The sequence below is a fragment of the Megalops cyprinoides genome, chromosome 9, assembly GCF_013368585.1.
Source record: "Megalops cyprinoides isolate fMegCyp1 chromosome 9, fMegCyp1.pri, whole genome shotgun sequence".
Lineage (NCBI taxonomy): Eukaryota > Metazoa > Chordata > Actinopteri > Elopiformes > Megalopidae > Megalops > Megalops cyprinoides.
In genome coordinates this window covers 18766003-18793644 of record NC_050591.1, presented here as the reverse complement: position 1 = coordinate 18793644, position 27642 = coordinate 18766003, and the positions used below count along the sequence as shown (strand labels likewise).

General features: G+C 42.9%; 1 protein-coding gene across 1 annotated transcript in view; it reads right to left on the bottom strand.

Moving 5' to 3' along the window:
- LOC118783126 (cytoplasmic dynein 2 heavy chain 1) overlaps window positions 1–27642 on the bottom strand; it is a 137663-nt gene that overhangs the window by 19350 nt on the left and 90671 nt on the right. Inside the window, exons 80-85 of the mRNA XM_036536832.1 lie at window positions 22449–22559; window positions 21385–21540; window positions 19169–19244; window positions 17908–18119; window positions 16533–16637; window positions 2578–2694 (exon numbers count right to left, since the gene is read on the bottom strand). Coding sequence (XP_036392725.1) covers window positions 2578–2694; window positions 16533–16637; window positions 17908–18119; window positions 19169–19244; window positions 21385–21540; window positions 22449–22559 — 777 coding nt within the window. The remainder of the gene's footprint in view (window positions 1–2577; window positions 2695–16532; window positions 16638–17907; window positions 18120–19168; window positions 19245–21384; window positions 21541–22448; window positions 22560–27642) is intronic.

Genomic DNA, 27642 nt, shown 5'->3' with positions numbered 1-27642 from the left:
TAAATGCTAATGTTAATTGGTGACTAGGAGTTTTCATATTGATTTTAAAAATCAATCTACTGCAGTAAGTGTGGACATCCACAGCACTGGGAAAGGTATGGGTAGTAATCAATGGAAAACCTAGGCACATCACTAAAATTAACCTTTACATTTCATTGGTTATGACTGACCAATAAGGTGTAAAGTTGAAAGGAAACATCTAGCATGCAAATTACATGTTTATTTTGTATTTTTTTTAAACCAGCGGTTTTTTCTCCCTCCCCTCCTGACAGTAGTAACTAAAGGCAAAGTAAAAATAAACCACATTTGTCCTGAGGACAGAAAATGCAGACGAGGAAAACACTCTTTGGTCTAAAGAGATGTCTTCACTATAGCCACTTGCCTCATATACACATAGTATACACATAAACAGTACCCTCCATATTCATCCATACCCCTGCTTAAATAGGGATAATCATGTCCTCTAGACTAAATGCAAAATTCATAAATGATAAAACTGTCCTCTCTTTAATGATATTACGATTAAAGTATACAATTAAAAAAATTAAGCAGGAAAATTCACATCTAATGCATACATCATGTTTCTTTTGTTCCTGTTTAATCAATGACATGAATAAATATCGAGGGTACTGAACCTATATTACCACTGATAAGATTCCATTTTAATTGAAAGTTTAAGTGCTTAAAAAGTCACAGAGCTAGAGTCCGTTTCAGTCAGTGCAGTAACTGTGCTAGGAATGGCTTGCCTTTTTGCCAAGTGTCGTTTTAAAATACATAAGTAAAATAAGCCATAACTCTCTTGCATCCAGTGGTCTGTGTCTGGGCCTTCCTTATACAATGTGTTGTTGTGCCTGCTAATGGCGGCTTGACCACTGTCATCTGGGGGGCGGGTTCTCTCTCAGATTTATTTCAAGAGCTTTGACTGATTGCAGAGGGAGAGGAGAGGGCCATTGGGCTGTCACGCCTGTTTCCTGCAGAGTAACCCTGCCACCAAGTAATCCAAAAAAAGGACCTGCTGATGACTGCATGGAGAAATAACTCAGAAATGATCCGCTGTATATTAACGAGGAAGATCTGTCAACGCGTTTAAAACCTCAAGTGTTGAATGACTGTAATGAGGAGTTTCTAATGGTTTGTGGTTTCAAATAACAAAGGCCGTTTCAGGCTCCTTTAAGGATCAGGTAAAGAATTATGAAGTGGGAAATGCGACCAAGGCTGTAACTCAGTTCAGATTGTCCCTGCTTTTACGACACAATAATTTCCCTGAAACCTCAGCATAAACCTGGATTGGTGTAAACTGCATGCTATCTTCCAACTGATGCAGTGTTATATGGCACAGGGTTGCACTGCTGAACACAGGCAAAAAATTGAATCAAGAAAGGGTAGATAATGCCATCTCTAGGATTCAATAACATACTCTTAAGATATTAATATAAATGTAAGTACATTTAAGTATTCTGCCATATATAGCATGGAGTAGTCAGTGCTCTGATGTGCTGTGTTACCGCCCCAGATTGATAGTACAGGAGAGAACAACAAGATGCATATCATGGTCTTCAGATCAATGTTTATTTAAAGGGAGAGGAGGGCTGTGCGCACACAAAGGAAAAAATTTAATCTGCTTCAGCTCCTACTAATATAAAACAGAACACAACAAACTAAAACAAAACCCCCAATGGAGAAGAAGTTACCTTTGCAGACTTTACTTTGTTGCTTCTGCTAGCTCCTTTCCTGCTTTTTTTCCTCACCCCCTAGTCACTCTTTGGGCTTAAATCATGCTTTGTGTCATATAACAAATAATGGTGAAATCTTTATAAACGTCATAAATACTGGCTGTCGAAACTGGATTGTCGCAGAGCGGGGACTGCCAGTATAGCTCTAAAACGAATGTAGAGTCAGTACTTGGACAGTCTGACAAATATTAATCCAAAGTAATAATAACAATATAATAATGAAACTATAAAAAAGCGGTCAACAGTATACTTCAAAGAGCAATTTCAATATAATCCCGAGCCTACTACAAGCATCCGGACAACACAGACATAATGTCATTACACTATTTACCAAATAAATATATTTCTAACATGGTAAACTGTCACTGAGTAAAGGGAGTATTTCAGAAAAAGGGTAACATTAAATGTCTGGACTAAAAGGACAGAAAGGACATGCATACTGAGTTTAGAATGTTTTTTAATGCCAGAACTCATGACAGAAGTGAGAAGACATTGTCCACTGCTCCGCAGCTAACAAGAAGTCCATAGAAAACCTCCTCTGAGCAGTGGAAAGGACTGTTTAATAAAATACTCAGACAAAAACAAATATGAGGTAAATGCAACCACTACTCTCTGGGGACATCCATAATATTGAAATGTGACTGAAATATTACAATATTATAATATTAACATATTATTATTATTATTACAGTAGTAGTAGTATAGTATACTAGATGGCAATGAGGGATAGCATGAGTGAGAGAAGCACAGCATGACACATTCTGAAAGGATAGAGTAGTGTAGAGAAAGAGAGTGTGAGAGAGGGAACAGGAAAGGGACTGCGTATGCAAGCGATTGCTCTCACCTGGTTCAGTTTCTTCCACAGGTTCAGGACTGGGGAAAGCCCGTTGGACCAGATCTCTCGATCAAACTTGGACCCGGCTGCTACCGACCTGCTCAGAATCCTCAACTGGGAGATCACCTTGGGAACAAGGAAAAAGGTCTCAGTAACCTGATACAAGGTTTACACTGAAACTGTCAACCTCCCTGGAGTAAAACATAAAGCCAATCCTCTGACCTCTTCACGTCCTATAAACACCATTTTGCTGGTTAATACCTTTTTAATCAGGCCAATTACTGGCATTTACTAGATGAATATTGATTGAACTACAATTAATTTCTGAAACAAGAATTAAGTTTCAAAACATTCCATTTTAATAATTGAAAAGACAGATAGAGAGTACTGATTTATACAGTATGTTAATTATTTTCTTATCAGTAGCGCAGCAAGTTCGGCACACCTGATGGGACAATAACGAACATTAATGCCGGAGATATCATTTTCAAACACAGCAGTGCATAAAAATGACAATGACAACTGAGTGTACCATACACAGTAGGTAAGCCGCACAGTGTTATTACGCCAAATATACTGATAATTTAGGCTATAATTAAAATTAACTGATTAATAGGTGGATTAATCAGCTAGTGGCAAAAAGATTTACTTGACTGACAGCCTTACTTCCATCTCCAGAGCAATATTAATGTTGTTGTTTCATTACAAATAACGACATGTTATATATATCCGTCCCCATAGTGTCTATTCACAATGAAATATGTGAACAGAACAAATCTCCACACCCAGTGAACAGTGTTTGAAAATCAACCAGAACAACAGCTGTGATTTGCCACCTGTCCCAACTGTCATATAACCAATGTCCTCCAGTATTATGAACTACAAAAATAAAAATGAAAAGTGTTCAGTAAAACACCACCACTGCACTGTAGACTAAGGTGATAAGGGCTGATTTCACCTTTGACACTGTAGGTGGGGTGGCAGTTATGTGGTTGCTTCTCTATCTGTCTGGCTGTCTGCCTGTGATCAGCATGACTGGAAAAGTTACAGATAGGTTTAGACGATAATTGGTCATACTCACTGACTATTGCACAAGACAGCAGTAATTTGATCACAGAGCTAATGACTACTGTCAAGGGAGGCACAACTATTCAAAAATGTGCAGTGACAGAGTGCTTCCTTTGCTTAAGAAATACAGGGATGCAGCGCCACATTCTCTGGAGACTTACAGTGACACGCAGCTTCACTCTCTGAAAACAGGCTTCATTTCTTAAATATGTGCAGTGCGACAGTGTTTCCTTCTCTGACAATCTGCAGTGATAAAGAGCTTCAGTGATACAATGCTTCATTCTCTGTCCCGGTCTGATAAATGGTTTTCATTTGCTTTGGGTGATCTTTGCACTACCATCTGATTTATCAGGCTTACCTCTGAAGAGAGAAGAGGGGAAAGAACAGATACCGGGCGGACTTGAAACTGATTCAAGTCGAACATCGGTACAATATCCTTCAGTGAAAGCCAATCAAAAAGCTCTAATAGTAGAGCATTTACACACAGATATGGACACTGCTATACTGACAATCGACAGCACTGGCAATGAAATACAAAGGGAAAACTTGCCCCTTCACCGCTGGCCTGGTAAACGACAGCCAGAATCTGAAGTGAGAGTCATGTTTGGGGAGGGCACCAAGAATGTTGTTAGGAGGGGATGGAAGGGTCGCTAGGAGTGACAGTGACAAATGACACTGAGAGCTGGAGCTGGCCTCACTGTGTCAGGCTCAATCTCCCGAGGCTCCTTTGGGACGGAGGTTTTGGTCGGTGCCTGTCTCTCTCAGCCTCGTTATCCTTTCATTCTCTAACGAGAGTGAAGCCTCATCTATGGAGGTCAACAGGTGAGGGCACACAGCTAATGCGAGCGTTAGCGCCAAAGACACACTCTGCGGAGGGATTTGTGGCCTGGGTGTCCATCAAGGATTTCCTCATGAAGATCTCCTGCAATCGGGTGGTCATTGTAGAGCCGGGGGGGGGGTGGGGAGGAGGGGTGGGCATTCAAGAGGCTTGACTGCAAGAGCGACAGGCACCATACGTGAACTGTGACTACATTCTATTAACCTTCAATCAGATTAGCTATCGACCACGGGGACTGTAAAAGTGAATGCGGACACCCCCATTCCCCTCAGCGCAGTCAAGGTTTTAGGTGTTAAATCTGATATGTTGTTGTCAGGGCAATAAAAAAAACACAGCTAATAGGCTAATAATCTGGAGCATGACACTGCATGCGTGAAGAGGGCTTGAGCAAAAAACGCTGATGGGAAATCCCTGGCCTCATGTTCCCATGCTGTAGCCTCGTGAGCAGTGCATGATGGGACTCAGCCACAGTGTGCCTGAGGGGCCCTCTGAACCAGCGGGAATGGCTAATAAAAACATTCATGCATTAAATCCCTTAAAAAAAAACACACTAACACCTGGATTACTGTGATCTGACGTCTCTCCCATTCCCCTGACCGGGATAAGCAGCTTTGGGATAATGAATGAAGTGAGTGAAGGCTGGGCCGTCGTTGGCTGCCATTCAAACGCACAGCGGCCTGTTTAAACCTGAGATCTCTGAACGATATCCACATTTCTGTTCCTGGAACACGTACTGATTCTTCTCTCTCTCTGCTTAGGACTTGAGGGGAGAGGGGAAAAAGCCAATGGCCCAGTCTTCATACAAAGACTCCTTGTTCTCATCATCAAAAAAATGGAAAATGAAAAAGTAATTTCAGCATTTTTTTTTTTACCTTTTACATAAAAAACATAACTGATTGCCAACGGACCATGTATCATGAGCTTTATTACTCAGTTAATCAAAAAGCCAGCGATTATATATACATACATCCACTGAGGTCATTACAGCCTGCAGCATCAAACCTCCCAAGAAAACTTCACTTTTTCAGATACATCCCAATGAAGAAAAAAGACCTGACTCCCCTGAGTCTCCCATTATTGCTGCACAAACACAGCACAGAGAATACATCAAGATCCCACCACTGATGTACCTCAGCGCTTACAGCACTATGGGGCCCCACTAGACAATGGGGTAGGCTGGAGAGAAACCACACTACTGCTGAAGAGACCACCCTGTTTCTGTAGAGAGGCCACCCTCTTTTCCTGGATTCCTCCAGTGACCAATGAGTCTGCCAGGTTCCCAAAATTCAACAGCACCATCAGCTCCTAGTCACCCAGGTGTACAGAGCCAAAGCATTCTTTCACTGAATTCACACTGTCTTGTGAATCAATTCAGCACTGGGTCATATCATATTATATGGTTTAGCAATTGTGAAATATAATGCTATTTCCTGTTCTTGCACTCTGCAATTTATATTTCAAATTGTTTTGCGCTCTGCACTTGTATCTAATAATGTGAAGTCAGCCCCCTGGAAAAAGCTGCTCCTCAGAAACATATACATTTTAAGAAATAATAATAATAATTACTTCATAAAGGCAATGAATGGAACGAAGACCAGGGGCATTTGCGGTAATCAATACACACATGAATAAGAGACAACAGCGGTGTGTTACAGTGGCAAGAGGGAGAGATGATATTCAAGATCCATAAATGAAATATGGACAAATAAATAAATAAACAAATTCACTTCTGGGGGGTTGCAGAATGATGTTAGCTGTGAGGGCTACCCTGCTGACCCCAACTGAATATAAAGGTCCTGGGAGGAGATGGGAGTGTTCTCAGGGCATGCAGTGTATCATCTTTGACAACCAAATTCTAATTACGTTCCGGCTCACAGATTTAAAGCACTGTCGCTCCCTGACCAATGCTTTTATTGGCCTCCCACCGAATCTGCTGCTCAGAGGCAGGCCAATGATTTAAGAAGTGGAGCTGGGAGATGAAGCACACTCCTTGATGCCTGCCTCTGCCCCCCCCCCCCCCAAAAAAAAGGGGTGTAGTTCATTAGCATGTAACGAAGGGCCAGCAACGTGAATGATGACACTGGTTTATACACTCTCTTTATTACCCTGTCCGATTTAATTGAAATTGGGCCACTTTTATTGTCAAAAGCATTTTTCATTCTCTCCCCATGACACAGTCCACCGCGGCGTCGACGCAGTAAATATCACTCACTTCTAAAAATAAATGACCTTTCGCAACAAGCCGCCTTTATTTATTTATTTGTCTCCTAACATAAGCGGCGCGATGAGGTCCGACGATGTGAATCGCCCGGCGTGCGCGCACGCGCCGCTCTGACTTTGGAGGATGCCTGTGTTCTTCCCACCTCACCTTCAGCGGAGGCTCAAACGCTAACACGCAGCCATCCCTCCGCGCGCGCGACCGCCGTTTAACGTAATGCCCCGGTCTGAACGAAGCCGGCCACCTCAGTGCAGTTCATCAACGCGCGCGCATCCTTGCGTCGCGCCGCACACAGCAAATGTTATTGCTCGGCGGTCAGAGAGGCAGCATCCCTCACGCGGTGCGGCTATAGCGGCACGGGAGCGCCCGTGATGAAATGCATTCGCCCCACATGCTAATACTTAACTCTGACTGTCTGTTAACATGCGGCCGGCGGAGGCTAGCCCATCTCTTATAATGGAGCCTATATTTCACTGAAATGACTCCTGCCACCTCCCGCGGGTGCGTGGGGCTACCTCTGCGTGGCCTGTGGGAGGTGCAGGGGGCTGCGGTTATTAAAGCAGGTGGTGATCTATCATCTCACCGCTCTTATCTGCCTCTTTTAGTTCAGCCTTTTATGTGGCATCCTCATCGGGGCGCCTTAAGAGGCGACATGGCGGCTGATCGTTGTTGGCGTTTTTATGTGACGCTGCCACTGTTCTGCATGCCGCCTCCTCCTCCTCAGGCTACCTTTACCTCACTCCACCCCAACGGGTGGACGAGCTTCAAACAGTAACTGCATTAGGCCACGCCCACACTTTCAGCGCAACTGCAGGAGACTCAAGCCTTAGCAGGAGTCGGACCACTGACTAAAGCCCTCGCCTCAGAATAAAATGACAGCTGCTGAGGAGTTGTATTATCTCAGCCATTGTGGTTTATTATCTATTTTTTCTATTCATATCTGACTTTCCTTTTCTGCTGGGCGCTCAGGTGAGCTGCCAAGCTGCTACAGAGTGGCCATCACTGTCTTTAACAGACCTCTCCTGTCCAGAACAGGGAACTGCCAATCACAGACAGAGAGGCTGGCTATGAAGCGCTGCACTCTGGATTTTAAATGGACACTTGCTAATTACACGGCTTTTGTTGTATTTAAGTTTTGTCGTCGTTAAGCTGGTCTCGGAGATAGCTGAGAACTTGACAGACTTGCATTCATAAAGCGCTTTGCACCCAACAACTTTATAGGGCCTCACACTGAGGGCGATACAAAATACTAGTGACCTCAGTGTTGCGGGTGGCTGCAGAGGAGGTAGTTTTAGACAGTTAAAGTGGGGAATCGATAGAATGCCAGCTTGAGAGCCAAATTGGGAATTAGGCCAGCTGAATGCTATGGCTCTTTGCCATAGGAGCAATGGGACATTTAATGAGTGCAGTGAGCACTGTGGTCTCATGGTCACCCAGGATATGAATATTTCAAATTCACACCGGATGCATTTGAGGGCACTACCACACTCCAGTCTAGACATACTGCATAACATAGGATGATTCTGTGCATCACACTCTAATTTTTTTAAGGACCCCCATTTATTTTAAGTGATTTAAAAGAGCTATTTGCTCTTTTTTATGATCATTTTTAATCTCTCGCAAACTACATTTCCTGTGGAAATGCATTAGGTTTATAGACTAATAAGTTCTGACATGTTTCGAATGTAATGCAACCACACTCTATTCGCTTTGAGCTTAATAAGCTGCCTACTTATCAAATATTGCCTTTTAATTTCGATTTAATTGCAGAATTGTCTCTGCTGAATATCGGAGCCGAGGGAGTCGCACAGTCCGCGGCGCCGGAGACCGAGATGAGATCAGAGGGAGAAAACCTGCTCCACGCTCCGGCGGCACTGGCGACGGTTCACTTAAGGATATGCAACATCAGTCCCAATACATTTATAGTCGTGGCGTACACCGAGCTCACAATAAACAAGGCCATGGTTTGCTGTGGAAGCACAAGAATTTCTCCCACACGTTTTCCCTCCGCGGTCCCCACGGTGGGAGGAGGTTCGCTCGCCGCATGTGTTTTCCCCTCATGCTGCCTCACGTTTGGGCGCTCCAGCTCGGCGCTCTTGGCGCACGCCGCCGGACTTTTCCAGGCCCGCAGCCAGCCTAATGGACGGCGTTCAGAGGGAGAGCGCCGCGAAACGCCGTGAGATCGTGCCGCCGCTCTTCCTCCAGAATACAATGGGGGCGGAGCGGGGCATTCCCCAGCACACTTCGGACTTGGAATGGGGCCTTTTTGCCTCTCTGGCAGATCCATCAGGGGAGAAGAGTCACTGCGCTGCGCAAACTGATCTGTGTTTACAAGCCTCCCTGTGGATCATGTGCGGCAAATTTGTAGCGCTCTCAGAACAAATGTATCGGGGAAACACTGAAAATCACCTGCACGTTCAATTGAAATGATCTTCCTTTTCTCCTCATCAGCCATGGCCGTGTATCTGTCAAAAGGTCTCTCTCATCCCTCCATCTCCACACCTGTCCATCATCCCCACACACAGCCAGGCTGCTGGGGATGTGGAGTACAGCAGAACAGTGTCTACTGTATGTGAGGCGTCCAGGTCCAGCTCAGAGTGCTACCCCTGAGCACACACTGTGCTGGGGGAGAGAGCACTGCAGGCAGTCTACAGAGGAAGCACTATCTGAGCAGAAGACAGAAAATAAATGCAACGTAGCCTGCAGTAGTCTAACGAGGCAAAGCCTGCCCAGAAGGACAGTGTGTTTCACAGTGCACACTCTGTCTCAAAAACATACATAGAAAGACATATACATACACTCTCTCTGAAGGACGCACACACATATGAACACACACATGCATGCACACACGCACGCACACATTCTCTCTCTCTCAGAAACACTTGTGAAACGATACATGCACCCTGGTTAATGAATCTATTGCATTAATAAAGTGTAACCTCTTTTTATCTGCGGAGATTAGCCGGCAGACTAATTCCCTCAATAACCTTCTGCTTTCAAATCCACTGCCAAGAAACTGCAGCTCTTCTCCCTAATTAACATAATCACTCTGCCTCTCTCAATATAAATGTGCTATCTTCATCACCACTACCCTCATCCTCTTTCCTACTGCCTCATCACCATCATCATCATCACATCATCCTACCTCTTCATCACTGCTACAACCCTGTCTCCACATCAGTATCACAACTGCCAGCCTCATCCTCCCTCTGATTCTTCACTTGTTGAAACAGCAAACACAGGCCAGGCTTTTCATGAGAAAGAGGGTGGTTTGTCTCTAAACGTATCGGCTTATTTCTCTCCCTGACAGCTTCAGCTGCTGCACTGCATACCTGCTCTGGTATTCTACACACGACATTCCCCTTTTCTGTTGGAGACGTTGATTTTAATAAACAAGGCTTCAAGCTGAGGATAAAAAACATCCAAGAATGCTCTCTGAGTGCAGATCTGTGGCCCTGGATGCTAACATCACTTTCCACCTCTCTACCTCCTGTGAGACCCATGGTACCTTGATGGTTCAGGTCAAATATCAAGGTGTCTGTCTCCTGTCACAGCCACTGAGAGCCTGGTGTCAAAGGTCCATCTACTGGTTAAAACTGCTGTAACAAAATCCAGAGACCTGGGGCCCTCTGCTAACTCCCTAGAGTGGTCTTTACGCTACCCACATACACGAGTGTGAAATAATGAAATAATGGCTTAATAGCTATGTGTTGGTGACGGAGGTCCAGAGGGACACTCTATTCATTAATGTACAAGTGCCCTGTGCCCACCCCGCCCACTGCATCAACACATTACAGCTCCATCAGTGAGCTATCAGTAATGAAGCACTGAGATGCGCTTGGCGAGAGAGACTTTTACAGATGTGCTAAAACTCTCTCTGGACTTGTGTTCATTGCTTCCCTGTGCAGCCACAGAGGTGTGATTTTTAGGATAGGTTCAACAATCCACCACTCCTCTTCTGGCCACATCCTCTCTGGCTGCCTCAGAAAGGATGGGCTACTAGTTCTTTGATAGGGACTGTACGAAGTTAGTAAAATATAAACTCAACTGCTAATTTTCAGCGCAGCAAATGCATTGTTAATGAAACCGCATAGCATGTATATCATAAAGATTAAAGGGCTGATTCCACTGTGGCCACATCATTCACACAGACACAAATGCATGCATGCACACGGAGGCTTGGGGCCATCTCTCCTGGGAGGTGTCAGCCTACAAATTGCACAATCATCTTCAAAGTGCTTTATGTTCGGGGAATTAACTGGCTTGACCTTCTGTGAGCTTCCTCCACATGGCCAACCTGCCCTTCTGTAACCAGTGTAGTTTTCCTTGGACAGGACTGGGTCCCATCTGCATGTGGGGAATTACAATCAATGTCAACTGAGGCTCAGTGGAGCTAGTCTTCATTTTTATGGTCTGGTAGGGGACATTGAGATATTGAGAGGATATTGAGATTATTAGTAATAGCTGTAATAGCTGTAATCTGACAAATTTACAATATCAGTGTACATATGAATGCAAATGTACAATGCAGTGAAGATTACAACTGCTTTTTTCATATATATACAAATGTCTTAAGTAACATTAACAAATGCCTGAAGACAGTTAAATAAGGAGCATAAATTCTTATATGTACAGCAATAGCATTTAATATGATGTTGTTAAACACAGCTGCCTGTATTCAGAGATGTTTAGCAGCAGTGCAAATACATGATTGGCCCAAATGGACTCTTCACTGTTAACTAGCACCTCAGCATCAGATGTTGGCCAAGCATTTGCCTGAAGGACTCTGTCCTTTTCTCTCCTACTACCAGTACCTTGGTGACTCTGTGTCAAGCCTACCTATGTTAGGTTAGTAAGTTCAGGGTACAGTGTCTGTGTCTGTGTGTTGGCGCTGTAGATGTCCCACTTGGTTACAATGACACTGAAGCAGGAGACAATTTGAGAGTATGTGTAGGCTTGGCCAGGATGTGAAAAAATTGTCTATGTTATGCTACATTACAGCAAAGCTCTGTAAGAACATTTAATGGAGAGCAGCAATAACAGCTCAAATATTATGAAACTTGGGGGAGAAGAATATCCCTTTATTACACACCCACTAATATACTAAACACGTACAACCATAAACACATATACACATACACATATGCACACATCAACGGACATACACACATATGCACACCAAAAGAGTCTAACAGAATCTCCTCTTGAATGCAGCAGAGAGAGCAGCCACGTGTCTGTTTTGTAGGGCCTATCTGATGATGAAAGTGAATTTTGATGTCCCCGAATCTTAACTTTCTGAGAACAATCACACACATTTTGGAATGTACGTGTGGTCCATAGTGATTCCAGAGGCTGGGGTTCTTCCTGTGTTATTCTGTAATCATGAGCGCCCTATACAGGAACTGAAATTCCCACAAAAAAACACAGAAACACAGAGAAACCTGTTTCACAAAACGGCACACACAATGTCTTGTTTTGATGTCTCCGTAATGAAGAATGCACATACAGCACACACACTACATGACATGCATTTCTTTGCATTGCATCAGTAGTTGAATAATGCATGTAGCCCACAACAGAAAGTGCACTGGTACATGTGCCCTCAGAATCCTGCTGGCCATGCCAGGCAGTGCCATCTCTTATCAGGGGGTGGGGGTGTTGTTCAGGCTGCTACAGAGCACCTGACAGAGAAGCACTACTAACTGCATGGTATTTATAGCTGTGAGAAAGGCTGTGCAAAACCGAAGGTAACTTTTTTTTAAGTGAGAGGACTGCAGCAATTCAAATTTGTGAAATTTAATTTCATGTTGTGCTGCTGTATGCTGTAATGTTGATCAAGAGATAGCACAAAGAAAGTCTGCATTCTTGGACTTGATCGGGGGGCTATTTGCTAGCCAATATTTGGTTGCCTAGCAAACAGATAAATACATCTGTCATTCACCGACCGCTACGGACAGTTCTGCCAATCCACCCTTCTAGATGGGTAGAACAGAATTTTTGGCATTCACATGAACATGGATTTTGAGCTTTTGCATTAGCTACGCAGAAATTGCTCAAGTCTTCCAGTATGATCTATAGGAACCCAGCCAGACAGGGGGTTTGTTTGGCTGTGTGAGACACCAGCCGGTTTTTAAAAATTCTGCATATGAAACAAAATGAAAAAAAAATGGGTTTATATTTAAGCTCTGATTTTTCTTGAATATTTGACGGGCCATTTGTCACACTGAATTTTCCCATTTAGCAAAGGGTTTTAAGCACAAATCCCCCGGGGTTCTTGGCCTCTAATTAGCATGCAGTAAGTAACGTGTTTAAGGCATTTCTTCAGAATGTGAGTTTAACCTCGGGTTTAATCTGGAAGGCTGGCGTCAAAGAGGAACACAGCCGTGAGACACACTTTGGGCAGGCTAATACCAACAAAAAAAGGTTAAGGGAAAAAAGATTTGGATTTAAGATCCTGGGAATTCTTTTAGTCCAATACAAAATTCATTTTAACAAGGCATTCTCCACCAAAACCTCCTCTGTTCTATTCCTCTCTCTTTATGTCTAAATGGATTCATCTACCGGCAGGGAATGCCCATACTGATGAATGGAGACCAAGATACAAGCTCAGGGTTAAAAAAAACATATTGTGACCATGATTGGTTTTAATGCAAATAGCTAAACAATCAAAGAAAGGCAGAGAATTACTTGTGGCTTTGGCAATAAAACTACACTGACAAGTCATTGTCTTGTGATAAAAGGGATGAGAATGCTGCAGTATGGACACATTGTAATATGTGTCCTATTCACTCATCTAATAGAATGCTCTATTTTCTAATTCAGAAACATCATTTTGCAAAAACCAAAAAGAGTGGGGAACTTTGAGCCTGTGCAAATTTCATCAGGGTGCTATTCAACACTTTGTTTGCAAGCACGGATTAGGTGGTCCCTGTTCAGAACTGTAAGTACAGTAAAGCCATGGGACAACATCTCAGTGTTATCTACAAGGATACTCCATGAAATGTACACAACAAACACCGCCCTCTGCTCCTTCCTGGCTACAGCCTCCGTACAGATTCCATCTACGGAACTCACCTGCATGGATATGTTTTACTCTTTGCTTCTTAATGCCGGATGCTCAGCATGAATTGATCTTAACGCGTAAGATACCTGTAGATAAATGCCAGTAACTACACTGCAGAGAAAATCCGAGGTGGGACTCTACTGATACTTCATCTTAGTCAATACAATATGCCCCGGCTTGCACCATTAATTACTCACGAGAATGCCATTTTTTGGTCTAACTCGCTGAGCAATCGATGCACTTCAGTCGTTATCACAGGCAAACCACCCTAACCTGTATTTTTTTTTATTATTATTTCCGTTCAATAGCACGCTTGGTTGTAGGTACTTGAAATGATAAAGAACAGCTGTTTGAGAAGGATAAATCATGCAGGGAATACTTTCAATAAAAGCCATGAAGTCGTCAAGGCCCAAGTCCCCCCCTGCCCCTGGAGGGAGATGAGAGAAAGTAATGGAGTTAATATTGTGTTTCTTGTAAAAACGGTGATGCGTGCAGGCTCCACAAGGCTCGTAATTTCAGTGGCGCTAAACCCCTAAGCAATCACACACGTCTGTGGGGACACACTTTCATGGCATGCAACGCACCCAAAGTGCCACATTCTCCAAGCCTTTCTGCGAAAATGACTCACCATAGCCAAATAAATTGGCAGTTGCGTTCTCCAAGGAGGAAATCATAACAATGAAAACTCAACAATTTTGGGAGAAGAAATCTACAGCGCTCTAAAGTCAGGTCTTGTCGATTAGTTTTAAGATAATGATAGCAAATATGTCAGTGAAACAGGATGGTATCAAGGGCCTCTTTTAACAGCAATTCTTGCTTAAGCCATATTGGTAAGTAATGTCTCCACTGTGCATCGTCTGCATGTATGAATACTGCATCTCTACAAATGAGATTTAATATAAATTAGCATGGATACAGTTAATTAAATAGCCTATATTAAACTCAGCACAATGGCTCGTACAACAAAATCTGAAAAATGGGCCGACAAACCCCAAAAAGTCTAAATCAGCATTTCCCAAACCTCTCCTGGAGAACCCCTTGTCCTGCATGTTTTAGATCTCTCCCTGCTCCAACACAGCTGATTTAAATGATCAGTTTGTTATTAAGCAGCTTCAGGAGCTCATAACCAGTTGATCATTTGAATCAGCTGTGTTGGAGCAGGGAGAGATCTAAAACATGCAGGACAAGGGGTCTTCCAGGTGAGGTTTGGGAAACACTGGTCTAGACCATGCAGATAAAAATGAGAAACAATCAAAGAAAAGCCACTGTATCCTCCCCATGTAATTGGAATGAATTAAAACAAGCAGCTGTAAAGGCGCTAATTAAAGTAACTAATCTCCATGAAAAAGAGGCATTTTAAATTAAAAGAGTATGTGGCTTTCAAACGCAGATCAACAACTGAATCGATATGGTATATAATAGCACAGAGGGACAGAGGAAATGCACTGTAGAGCTGGAACAACCTAGTAAGAGTCAAAATGCAAGAATGTGAGAGAGAGAGAGAGAGAGAGAGAGAGAGAGAGTGTGTGTGTGTGTGTGTGTGTGTGTGTGTGTGTGTGTGTGTGTGTGTGAAAGAGAGAGAAAGAGAAGAGAGTGAGAGAAGGGGAAAAAAGGAAAAAAGCACATCATAAAGAAGTAGACAACAGAATAATACTGAATTCATACTAAACAGAATGTCCTTTTCTGACATATCATACATTTTAGACATGCATTTCTTGCAGTATCTGCTTGCAGGTCAAAATACGTGTAAGGAGGTAACTTTTAAAGAAATGTTAATCTGGAAACTCCCCAAGATATCTGTACTGTGCCTTTCTGAGCTTTTTCTTGAGGTTATTCCTGGTCAGTAATAAATACCATGCCAACAAATTCCACGTTTTCATTAATTATCTTCCACCAACTTTGCAAGTGTTCATGAAAACTGGAATTCTCAATCCACAGCGTGAACCATGTTCATGCATGGTGAACCTGATGTAACAATAAGCTGCACTCAGCTCTACAGCACTCCATCGGGGCATATGTGGAGGCATAGTTACTGTTTGCTTCGTTGTCTTTCCATTCAGGAATTAATACCCTTAAGAGGTTTAGCTCTGCACAGTGGCTTGCTCCTGTAGCTCTCCTGTCCCTGTTCTAAGACAGGATTTGTTTGCTTAGGCTGCAGAGACGGGAAAGGTGTGATCACACTGGACGCACCTGCTTCCATAACTCATGCGTGTCTGGGAGTGGAGCATGCTTCCCTGTCAACACGGAGCCGCACCCCTCTCTGCAGCAGGTCGACCCCGGCTCCCGTTTTCCACAGGAAATGTGTTTTTCAGCCCTCTTTGCTGCCCCCCCGCCCCCCACATACACCCAGGGCGGCGGCGGCTCATGCACTGCTTTGTCAGTGTCATTGTCCCTCTCGGAGCTGCGGCCCTTTGATCCTGTGGAATGTCACAGCTCAGCACATACTTTCCCAGAACCCTTTGCCTCTTTGGGCTGCTGCATGCCCGCCTGCATGGAGAGATTTACCCTGCTCACGCAAACCTCAGCCTCTGAAGGAGGAAGAGGAAGAAGAGGAGGAGGAGGAGGAAGACAACAACCAGGGAGGGGTTGGTACAGCCGTGCCATGGCCACCACCCCAGGGCCTCCTACTCTATCCTCCTGGATTTGGTTATCTCGCACCTGTGCCTCAGGCTCCAGCGTTTCACCAGTCTCCAAATCTCTCTAAAAGTTTGTGTCTGAGTCTTCCCCCCCACACACCTTGCTCAGTAATGTGCACCGGGCCCCAGGGGAAGGCCTACCTGAGAGCTGACGATGCGCTGTGAGGAGCGCTCGATGTTGGCGGGGAGGCCGAAAAACGCCGGCCTGTCGTCCTCCGGCAGGTTCTCAATCACGCTGCGGTAATCCTGAAACACATCGCCAGAGTCAGAGCCTCATCCCGGCCGGCAGACACACAGAGGCATAATAAAGCCTTTGTCCATCCCTCCCTCTGCATGCAAGGACACATCCTACCAGAGAAGGGAACTGCAGGTACAAGATCACCTCTTGTGAGGAGAAGTGACTCACACTTTGCGACCCATGAAAATGCTCAGAGCGCTGCGTGAAATTAGCTTTCACCTGCCTATATTCCTGTCTCCTCATCAATGCAGCACACTAACTGCTTGATTTGCCTGAAGCGCCGGCTGAGCAAAGCTACACTGCTTTGTGCTTAAAGGCCAACCAGGGCTGCTACCTGACACATGATCAGCATTTTCGCACGCAGTCATTGAATAACATCTAATGGACTGGAGCTTGAAATTTATGGAAGGCCTATTCAAATAGCTTGGAATCTGTTTGCCTTGGTGGCCACTGTTGTCACTGAAAAGGACAGCATTTGGAAACAGAAAAGGTTTTCCCTGAGTAGAATTTGATGGAAATGGTGTATTGAGGTGCCATTCAACTGGACCAGCTCTCTTACCAAAGAACTGATGATCTCATGCTGATAAGTATGAACCATCAAAAGGGCAAAGCAACCATATGTGTGGTAAAGACATGCCTAAAGCCTCATAAATGTTGAGCATCATGACTGCAACATGAATATTCAGGGACACAAAAATTGTATCTTTACAGGGCACAGGGCACAGGTAATCATGCGACCCCCCCACGCCCCCCTTATCTTGTATCTCTAAAACTACAGTACTAGAGGCCCCACTCAGAAATATGCTTGACTGCACACAAAATCAAGTCTGTGGAATATACATGCCAAATTTAGAACAAAACTAAAATTCATTCATAGCCATATGTTTTGGGCCTCAGCCTCAAAAGCCAAAAAGAATAACAGGGCATGCCAAGACTTTTAATATGACCTCATGATTTTGGCATGATTTTTATCTTTTGTAGTTACAAAATGACAATATCTTGTTTGCCTGGGTAGGAAAAACATGACTACTTCAATTACCTACATTTCAAAATTGATTTCCAGCATGAAATGTTGGCTCAGTGTAAGTCTCCAGATAACAAATGTGTAAGCCACCTAGCAAGACAACCTGAAAAACGTCATGCTAAAGCAAGTAATGCTGAATGTCTCATTTATTAATGCCAGGAACATACAAACAAGCACGCCCCCTGGGTCTGATTCAACCAAGGGGGTGGTCACAAGTGCCTTTCCGAGAGCTCCAGCCCTCAGACCCCGCTCACCAGGATGCTGCAGGAGTTGGGCAGGCTCATTTGGGAGGGGACGGCCGCACTCTTCTTGCCGCGCCCCTGCGGTCCTGAGAGCAGCCGGGAGTTGAAGTACTGCTGCAGGTAGGAGCGGAGGATGCGCAGGTCGCTCAGGCTGTCGATGCGGCCGCCGTAGATGGCGTTTTCCAGAAGGCCGTGCACAAACTCCCACTGGAGTTCCTTCCCCCCTGCGGCAAACACACAACACACACACACACACCGCAGGCGCAATGTTACACTGCATCTGAGCAAGTCATCATCTGCAAGTTAATGTTGCTCCCACGGATCATTGTTTGACACCATGTAAATTGAAGGTAATGTTGCTCTTTAAAGCTATGCTTTAAGTTACTGCTGGTAGGGATAATGTTTTTTGAGCATTGGTTTTACATTTTAATTGCATGCTTACATGGTAATTGCATGTGATGTGTGTTTAGTATAAGTTACTGTGATGAGGAACATCTTCAAAATAAATTACGACTCATACCTTTACTACTATCACTAAAAATAACAACACTACTGCTACTACTACTAATCACCATCGTCATCATCATCATCATCAACATCATTAATGATATGCCTTAATATTACCATTTAAAGCTTAGATTTTACTGGAGTAAATCAAAATTCAAATTAACCCGAGTTCTCTGGTATCAAGTCAGTGAGTGCTTAAAATTTACTTTTGACATGTATTACAAAATATACATAACAGTTGGCTGATTCTTTCTTGTTGCATGCGAGCAAAAACCTTCCCTTTATAGCAAAGGGGAAAATGGAGTAATATTAATGGAGTATTTTAAGAAAGATACCTTACTCAACAGGAGAAATACCTAGAATTTAAGCATTTACATTCCCTTTGTTTCTACAACCAAGGTGTGCATCACAGCATGTGTGCATCATAGCCGTTCATCAGATTTTTGTACAACAGCTATGTATCTGTGGATTACAAAAACACAGCCAACACTATACCACTTCACATTTAAGGACTTCCTTTGTCTTCCAGGTAGATTATAACAAAAGGAAGAAAAGGCAGTTTGATTGATGGAGAGGATAATAATATTTGAAAGAGTGCTCTGTAAGATAGAAGTGTCTCTTCAAACCAAGAAGATCTGAGCTTCCGTGACTATAATGACATGAGATCAAAGCATGCAATGACAACAAAATGGAAACTGTTTTGACTTTAAAATGTTTACACGGAGATGAGTAGAAGACAGCGGCGGTTCCAGTCTCTTTCACTAACCATCAAAAAGTCTGTCGATGATCTCAAAGCCGGCACGTAGATCAGAAAGAGAAAATTCATAAAACTTGGTCCAGCCCTGGAATGGAAAAAGGCAAATAAATATGATAACATCTGTCCAAGCAAATTTACAAATCTTCACTACATGCATTGAGCAAATAAAACAGGGACGCATGAAAAGATGGCCTCTCACTCCCATAGCGTGTTTTTACCAGCAAATACCTAAAATGACAGGATTGAAGTACAAAGTGGCTCAATGGGAATGGTGAATTAGAATACTGTAATCTCAGATGGAGAGATGCAGCTGTAGCTCCCAGCCAGCCCTGCCCCTCGTTGCTCTCAAATTGGCAACTCATTTCCCATGCAAATCCTCTGTGAAAATTAATTTCTGAATTATTACAATGATGAATTCCAAATTAATCCTTCTCGGCCTTATTTACAGTTTGGCACTTTGTTATCAATCAGTCACAAATCCGACGGTGGATTGTAATTGGAATGACCTTAAGGTTAATTTACTTCTGGCCTGGCAAGATGAGACCTCACATACAATATCTTTAAAAAAAAAAAAAGAAAAGAAGATGTTTATTGAAAGTGTGATGCATGTGATGCTTCAATTAAACTCATTCCTCACAAGTCTGTCCTTTAGAAGGCGATGTGTTGATGGGGAGAGCAGGCTGAGCCAGACTGAACTCTCACCTGTGGGTCAGCTACGTGGCCTCCAAACAACCAATCGTCAGAATAATAGACAGACTGACACGCAGGAGTTGGGGAGGAGGGGGGGGAGTGAGACAAGCCTAATTTAATTTAAATGAAGCCCCAGGGCTGCCCGTGGCTTTTGGAGGTGAACGGGCTAGCAACGCTGAACATAATTGCCGCACTGACAGTGCAATTTTAGAGGGGACGGGTGGCAGGATGGGTGGCGGGATGGGCACCTCCCCCACCCCATCGCTAAGTAGGGCAACATCAGGAAACAGGGGCGTCTGTCACCTTCATGCCCATGTCACCTTCAACAAATTTTATTATTACCGGCGCCCCCAGAGGGCTAATCAAAATTAGAGGATCTTTAGAAGTGAGACTGGAAAACAGGATGTGGAGCAGAAAGAAGACCCTTTGAGAAATATTAGCATAGTCATGCTTGGACGAGCAGAGTATGTTTCAGGGGAGGGAAAAAAAGCATTCAGTGTAAGATCATCTATCATATGTTCAGTAATTAAGGTACGATCATGTTTCTGTAAAAGGTGTGTAATTAACCTTTGCTAAATAAACGTCTGCACTCTGGCTGCCAGCACAGATTTAACCAAGGAGAGAACCGCATTTAATTAGTAAAGCAGAATTATAAGAGGCTTTTCATCTCAAAACACTTAATTGGTGATTTTGTCGTTTGTTCCATCCTAGTAGAATACAAATATGTACAAAATACAGTTATTTCCCAAAAAATACTACTATTTCCCAGATATCTTTATCACCTTCCTCATGTGCTAGGTTTGCAGGTTTGCATGCGCATGCGTGTGTCTGTGGGGGCAGAGGACACTAATTTATAGGCCTGAAAACCATCCAGTTTATACATTTAATTGCTTAACATACTTTTCAGAAAAGCAGGAAGCAAGGGCATTATGTGTAACAGAGACCAGGCCCCCCACCGTTGTGCATCCATGACCTCCTCTCAACTCTTTAGCCCAATCACTGACCTTCACACGGTCGCTTCACATTTGACCAATCTCAGCTCAGCGTGCCCCATGATTCACCAGGCTTTGCCTGGTCTACAGTGTCACTGTCTGTGGGTTCCACTCCATTTCCAATAAATATATTGTATAAATATTGTATAATGTAAGTATAAAATGCTGTGGACACATCCAAACAAAGGGTGACAAAGTCAAGGATGAAATGTGTTCTTGGGGTCCAGGTGGAGCCGCTTTGTCCTGTCATTGATCTTACGTGTGCTGTTTGAGAGAGGAAACCCTGTGCTGTAGAATTTTAAACATGCACCCATTGCTTACATACTGTGAAGGCTGCTTTCCTTTCTCTTTCAGAATTGTAAAGGTGGTACATCATCGCATTGTCAGAGGACATGCCTAAATTACAAGGAGGTGCAAATGGGGAGGAGGTGGTTGCTGACCGCTGATTGAGATCTGAATGGGAGCTGCAAGGTCTTTACTGAAAAAAGAGAGCTGCTTGGAAGTTGTTGTCCAGAGGCAGAGGATTTGGGGAAAAAAGCCTACCTGGGGAATGTAGTTTCGGCGCTCCTGGCACACTGCATGGAACCACGCGAGACAGAAAAGTGACTGTGCCCGGGGCAACAGACCTCCCTTACTGATCTGTTCAGGGGTCCAGGATTCATATGTCCTCATTAAGTTCTTTTTCAGCCCTGGAGGTGCCTGCAGGAAATAAAAAAGGAAAACAATGTTATGTTTACGCGTAATCTAATTTATGAAGCTCTCAGGCTTTTATCTCTGATTGGCTGCAATAAAATTATTTCAGCTTTTCTTTCGGGTGATGAATAAATCCCAAGCGCTGTCATTAACCTGTCTCTGCGTCTCCTCATATCTGTCGTCTTCATGGTAAACCCCCGTCTCCCATCTGGTTTTCCTCCATGGAGATTTGCAAGGGCTATCAGTGGAGTGCCTCACAATCCACACAATCTTTCAAAATGGTGAGATGACTTAAAAACAACTGTCCTTTCTTTGCCTCCTGACAGCAATTGTGTCTGAGATATTTAACCAAGAACACTTACTTTACCCGTTATGATTAATCCCTTGCCGTGGTGATGCAGACCGCAGTGCAAGTTTTTTTTTTTTTTTTTTTTTTTGGTCCCAGCACCCAGCTTTAAATTGCTTTCAGGAATTCTGACTGACTGTCAGAAATAATAGAAAGCACACACTTCACAAGACTGAAATAACCCCGTGTAAGAAATTATGTATGGATCTCATACGCTCCAGTTCTTGGCAAGCAAACATCCTCTAAAGGGTCTGTCAAGCAATGCGCATGGTCAACAAGCAGATTTATACCGCAGGGGCAATAGCGTTTTAGGGCATATTCCTGATGTATAAGATTCAGTACGCACTATATCACGGGGCCTGGGGGTTATAACCATGGTAAACTATGTCAGTGTGTTGCTTTATTAATACAGAAAACACCTCTCATTTTTTCCATAACTACATACATTAGAGACGACATCAATTTGCATTACATTAAAGTATGCATGGGCGTTAAAATTTTGCAACATAAGTGACGAATGCATATGGATGGCAGCAGGACTGAATGCAAGACCAGAATGAATGCTTACCTCGTATGTTATTTTCAGACTGGACTGAAGCAAAATGGGGGTGAACTTGGGGTGGACCTCCGCTGTGAGCCACAGACGAAAGCCCTCTTTTGGCTGAAGGACATTCAGCTCCTTGGAGAACAAACGGAAAACAGAACTTGAGCCAGCAAAGACACTTCTGTTATTCATTTATTTATTTTAGCTGCAAATTTATGCCCTGTATTGCGAGTTTCTAAGAGTACACGGTACAGTGCTACCACTGTCTGCCAGGTAATAAATTATCAGGGCTTAAAAAAGATCATTCGTAATTCACAAAGTTTCAATACAGCCTGAATTAAGAGCAATATCCGTTTGTTTTGCATCATAGACATTTTTTGATGAATGTGTCTTGCTTTCCCAGGATAGTTCGGCGGACTTATCTTTAGCCTAAAACCACTTTCAAGTTATGCCAGGGAGCTTTCAGGAAGCTTCCATCTAAAGTAGAAATAGGCGTTCCAATAACAGGGAGAGAGGAAGAATATGACATCAATCATGAGCATTCAGATGCTGACCTTGCTCCTGTCCAGTCTGTTTGCTTTAGTTGATTATTTAAGCGTGACAGCTTTACACACAATTATTTTACTGCGTACGGGGGCTGGGCTCTGGTGAATTTACGCAACAGTAGTCAACTGAGGGCTTGGTGGTCAGCGAGGCCCTCTCTCTCCTTCTCAAGTAAAAATAGAAAGCCCTGGAGCTGTGTGCCATCTGACTGATCCACTGCTTCTTAACTCGCTAAATATTACTTATTGTATTAAATACGCTGTGACATTTCTCTCTTATCAGTTCACCAATATTTTCAAAGGGGGCTAATTTGATGACAACAGGACCATAAAATTAAATAAAACTATAGTTAGACATTTTGTTGTATGTGTAGGTGTGTGACTTCACCCTTATATATTTAGTATAGTATACAGTATATTTTCTGTACTTGATAATGTATGTAAAAATAACATGGCTCCTGTCTCACCCTGTGTTATCTACTTAACCCAGAAAACATATTTCGCCTCAGAAGCAGCGGAAAATGTAGCAATAATTCTTACAATAATTCTTGCTCTTAGCCTGAGGGAAAAATCTGCTTATTCTGTTAAGAAACTGTAAGTTTGATGAAATCATGGTCTATCATTTCCTTCCAAGCTGGGAGAACCAGGACTGTCTGTTCTCCAGTGACTTTCTGGTCACTGAGTTTATCATCTGGATCAACACAGAACACAGAACCAATGAGTGGCTGCAGAAAAAAGCAGCTATAATATTCTCAAGCTTTACCTAAATCAGCAAGCTGGAGAATCAGATGAGAGATTTGCAACAACAAAAAAGACTCATAAAACTGTTAAGCTTATATTAGATTAATACATTATAATACAATATTAGATAAGCAAATTCATGGTTTTTCAAGTACGTTTCTCAGTATGTTTTACAACAGTTTAAGCTCAAGCACATTAAATAGCATTGTTCATTGAGACCATTGAAACCATTGAGATATGGTTTATTTTCTTCCTTTGCAACAACACAGTCAATCTTGGTAAATGCGATTGTACAGAGCAATGGAAAGCAAGATGCAAGCCTCATTACAGTGATCCAGCAGTGCAAGTTTACCCCCACAGTGACCCGAGCACTCAGAAATTACAAATATACAGCTGGTGATGAAACACGTCCTTGTGATGTAACCTGTTAGGAGGTGACTTATACAGAAGTGAGAGAGTTCCAGAGGGGGTACTCTGTAGCAGAAAAGCCACACTGGTGCTTTACCATCAAAGATATCTTATAGATTTCTTTATTTGTCATTTTTGTGTATTTACAGAATCAGTGCATGGCTCAGCATTTCTTACATAAAAGACAGGATGTGGTTAAAATGACAATTTCCAGATTCCTGCTGGAAGTCATGAACAGGGCTGGGGAGTAATGGAATACATGTAACGGCGTACATATTTAAAATACAAAATATGAGTAACTGTATTCCGTTACAGCTACCATTTAAATTGATGGTAATAAAATTACAGTTACATTTAAAAAATATTTAGATTACTGAAGGGATTACATTGGATTTTTAGCAAAGGTTGCAACATAACAGTACAATGCAAGCTGTGTTTGCCAGCAACCAAACTGCTATCCACTTCAAAAGAGTCAAAACCTCTAACCCGAAGAAGTATCTTGAAGTAAGTTCTCTTTTTCATTATTTAAGCTAATGTTGATCACTAGCTAGCTATCTTACCTAGTTTGGCTGCACTGGATTAGCTATTCAGTTAGCTAGTAGGCTAGTAGGTGTAGTCTTAAAGCTAACTAGCTAACGACTAAATACAGTGACAAAACAAGTGAAATTTCACATGTTCAAAACTGCGATTACTCCAACAATTTTACAGTATGCATATTATATATTAAATTGTTAAGCTACTCCTTTCTCACTCACAATGTAGGCTATTTAGGGTGGCTCGTGCCTTTTCTAACTCGTGTTTTCGTGTAATGTACAGTTTTTGAATTAACATTTACAATTCTGAAGAAACTGCGGTGAAATGCCCATAGACTTAACATGGGGGTTCCAAAATGTTAACCACAACAATGCTAAGTGAACATTCTAGAAATAACCATTCAGAACCTTAGTCAGATGAATCATACTGGTGTACATCCTTATAAAACTTTCGTAAAATGCTTTAAATGTTTTTTTCAAGTGAAATGTTATCATAATTAAAAATACAGACTGTATTTTATGTATTGCAGTAAAAAAACTCAAGTTTAGCTATTTAGATTTTGACATCACTTGGACATAGTTTGTGAGAATCATCCAACCAGTATATGCCACATTCACACTTTTACTTACATACTTTTAAAAATTAAAAACAGTGTTCAGAAAGTAATCCAAAGTATTTAGATTACGTTACTCACCTTGAGTAATCTAACAGAATACGTTTCAAATGACATTTTAGGGCAAGTATTCTGTAATCTGTAGTGGAATACATATGAAAAGTAACCCTCCCAACTCTGGCCATGAATCAGCATTTTGAACTTTCACCATGTCACAAAGTAATACATTGCCAGTCACTGGTCTCATTTTATCACACTGCATGCAGTAAAAACAGGTTTTTAGGATGGACATAAAGGATCAGGACCCAGGGCTTCCCCTCCCCCCGTCCTGTTGTGTAGTGGGACATGATACGACTACTAGCACACATCTGTAAGGTCAACCATTCCTCACATTAATGTTCCTGTCTTTTCATTATTCCTCAATACCTAAGTTCTCTGCATTGCTCATGTCTGCCCGCAGAATCTTCATAATTTTGCCCTTCTCTGACTGTAAGATTCTGACAGGTTTTGAGTGGAAAAGTGCAGCAATTTCACAGTAATAGTCCAAAAGCCTCTAAATGGCATGCTTTATAAGGGATAAAATCTATTCTTTCACTTTCCTCTCTTGACTGTCATTTTTTTCCCCCTCTGAAGGATCCTCCCCTTAATGCTATGCCTCCACCAGGAGGAAAAAGTTAAATGAATACAAAATGCAAGAAACTGACTCAATTATTCAATTCAGTGTATAAAAACACATTTGGTGTGCAATTCACTGGACTGTCATGTTGTTTCAGTTTGTACAGATCTGTTTTTGGAGCTGCTCTGCGCTCCCAGGCAGATATAAATGAATGTGCCCTTTCTCACTCGCGGGAGAAACAGTGACTCAGTAATGCATTAGATCTCTGTTTAATATCTTCTGTCACATAAAGACGCAGAGTCTATTATGCAAATTGCTGGGATGTTTAGAATCGCAATAACTCTGAGGTAATGCAAAGACAAAAGAAGAGGAAGACAAAAACAGCATTGCTGCCTTTGATTCGTTTTTTTTTTACTTCATGGTCTGCTACATCTTGACAGCAGCATTTAATCTGCTAACTTTGCTGTACTTGAATTTAAAACCCATTTTCTGATTTTAACTACTGTTCATGAATTGAATTCGCAACACTGCGCTCGATGATAATTAGTAACGGAAGCACTTCAAATCAAGAGATGATTTATCATCTCTTCTTCACTCCTACACTTTTACACTTCTTGTTTTTGCCCTGACATATTCTCAATTTGATAAAACAGTCTTACCATGTGCTTTCCCAGTACTGGAACAAAGTATCGGGCCTGAACCCTTCAGCCCTACCTTTATAGCTCTTATCAATACTACTACTAGTGTGCAGTGTTAATAATACCGTATTATTATCACTCTGTTATTATCACTGATTATTTGCTTGGCTCATACAGAGAGGGTATTAAGGAGCTCAAACCACACACATAAATCCATTGTAAATTAGTTTCCCCAAAGGTACAGCTGCCTGTCTAGGGGTCTGTACAGTTTCAAGCCAAGTTGCTAACTTGCTGTGCCACACTGCTGCCCATAAGGTATCTTGGGACTGCGGTATCGTGCATCTCCCCCACATTCATACCACACAGTACATGTTATCATAGCCGTCTGATTAATGTTCTTTCTGAAAGGTCCCAGTTTGAAAATAATATATGACGTTCACTGCAATGAAGGGAAAAAAAAATTCCTTATACACGTCAAATGGGTAGTTATTGGGCTTGTTTTACAGTATTTTAATTAGAATCACAGAACTGTGAAAGGCCTTGCTCCCTCCTTTGGTGCCAAATAAGGATTTCAATGTGGGGAGCTCTTTCAGGGAGGCCCCTCTGCGTGGGCAGGGAGGGTATGGTATTTCGTCTCCTTTCTTTTTCAGTCTTTTTCTTTTCACCTGACTGCTCTGGGTGTTTTCTCTGAGCGGGCACGCTGCTTGCCGCGCACATTTTGTCAGCTTTTTGTCTGTCTGTTACTTTGGTTTCTTTCACGTTTCCTCACAGGGGTCACCCCTTGCTTGCACTCGGGCGACCCGTCTTCATCAGCGTGCCAATGGTTGCCGGGTAGAAACAGGGCGACGGGAGCTGGCTGTCCCCCCCTCCGGACCATGGTCTGATAATGACATCCCTCTTTCCTCTCCATGGAGAGAGAGACACACGGACAGAGAGAGAGAGAGAGAGAGAGAGAGAGAGAGAGAGGGAGAGAAAGGGAGGCACACCTGTACACCGCAGAACAAATGAGAGCCACTCAAGTCAGAAATAAGCCAGCGGAATAAATGAGGCAGGCTCAGAGGGCGCTGGGCGAAAGGATTAAATCATTGCGGCGGGTGAGAGACGCGGCCGACCCCGGGAGAGGGGC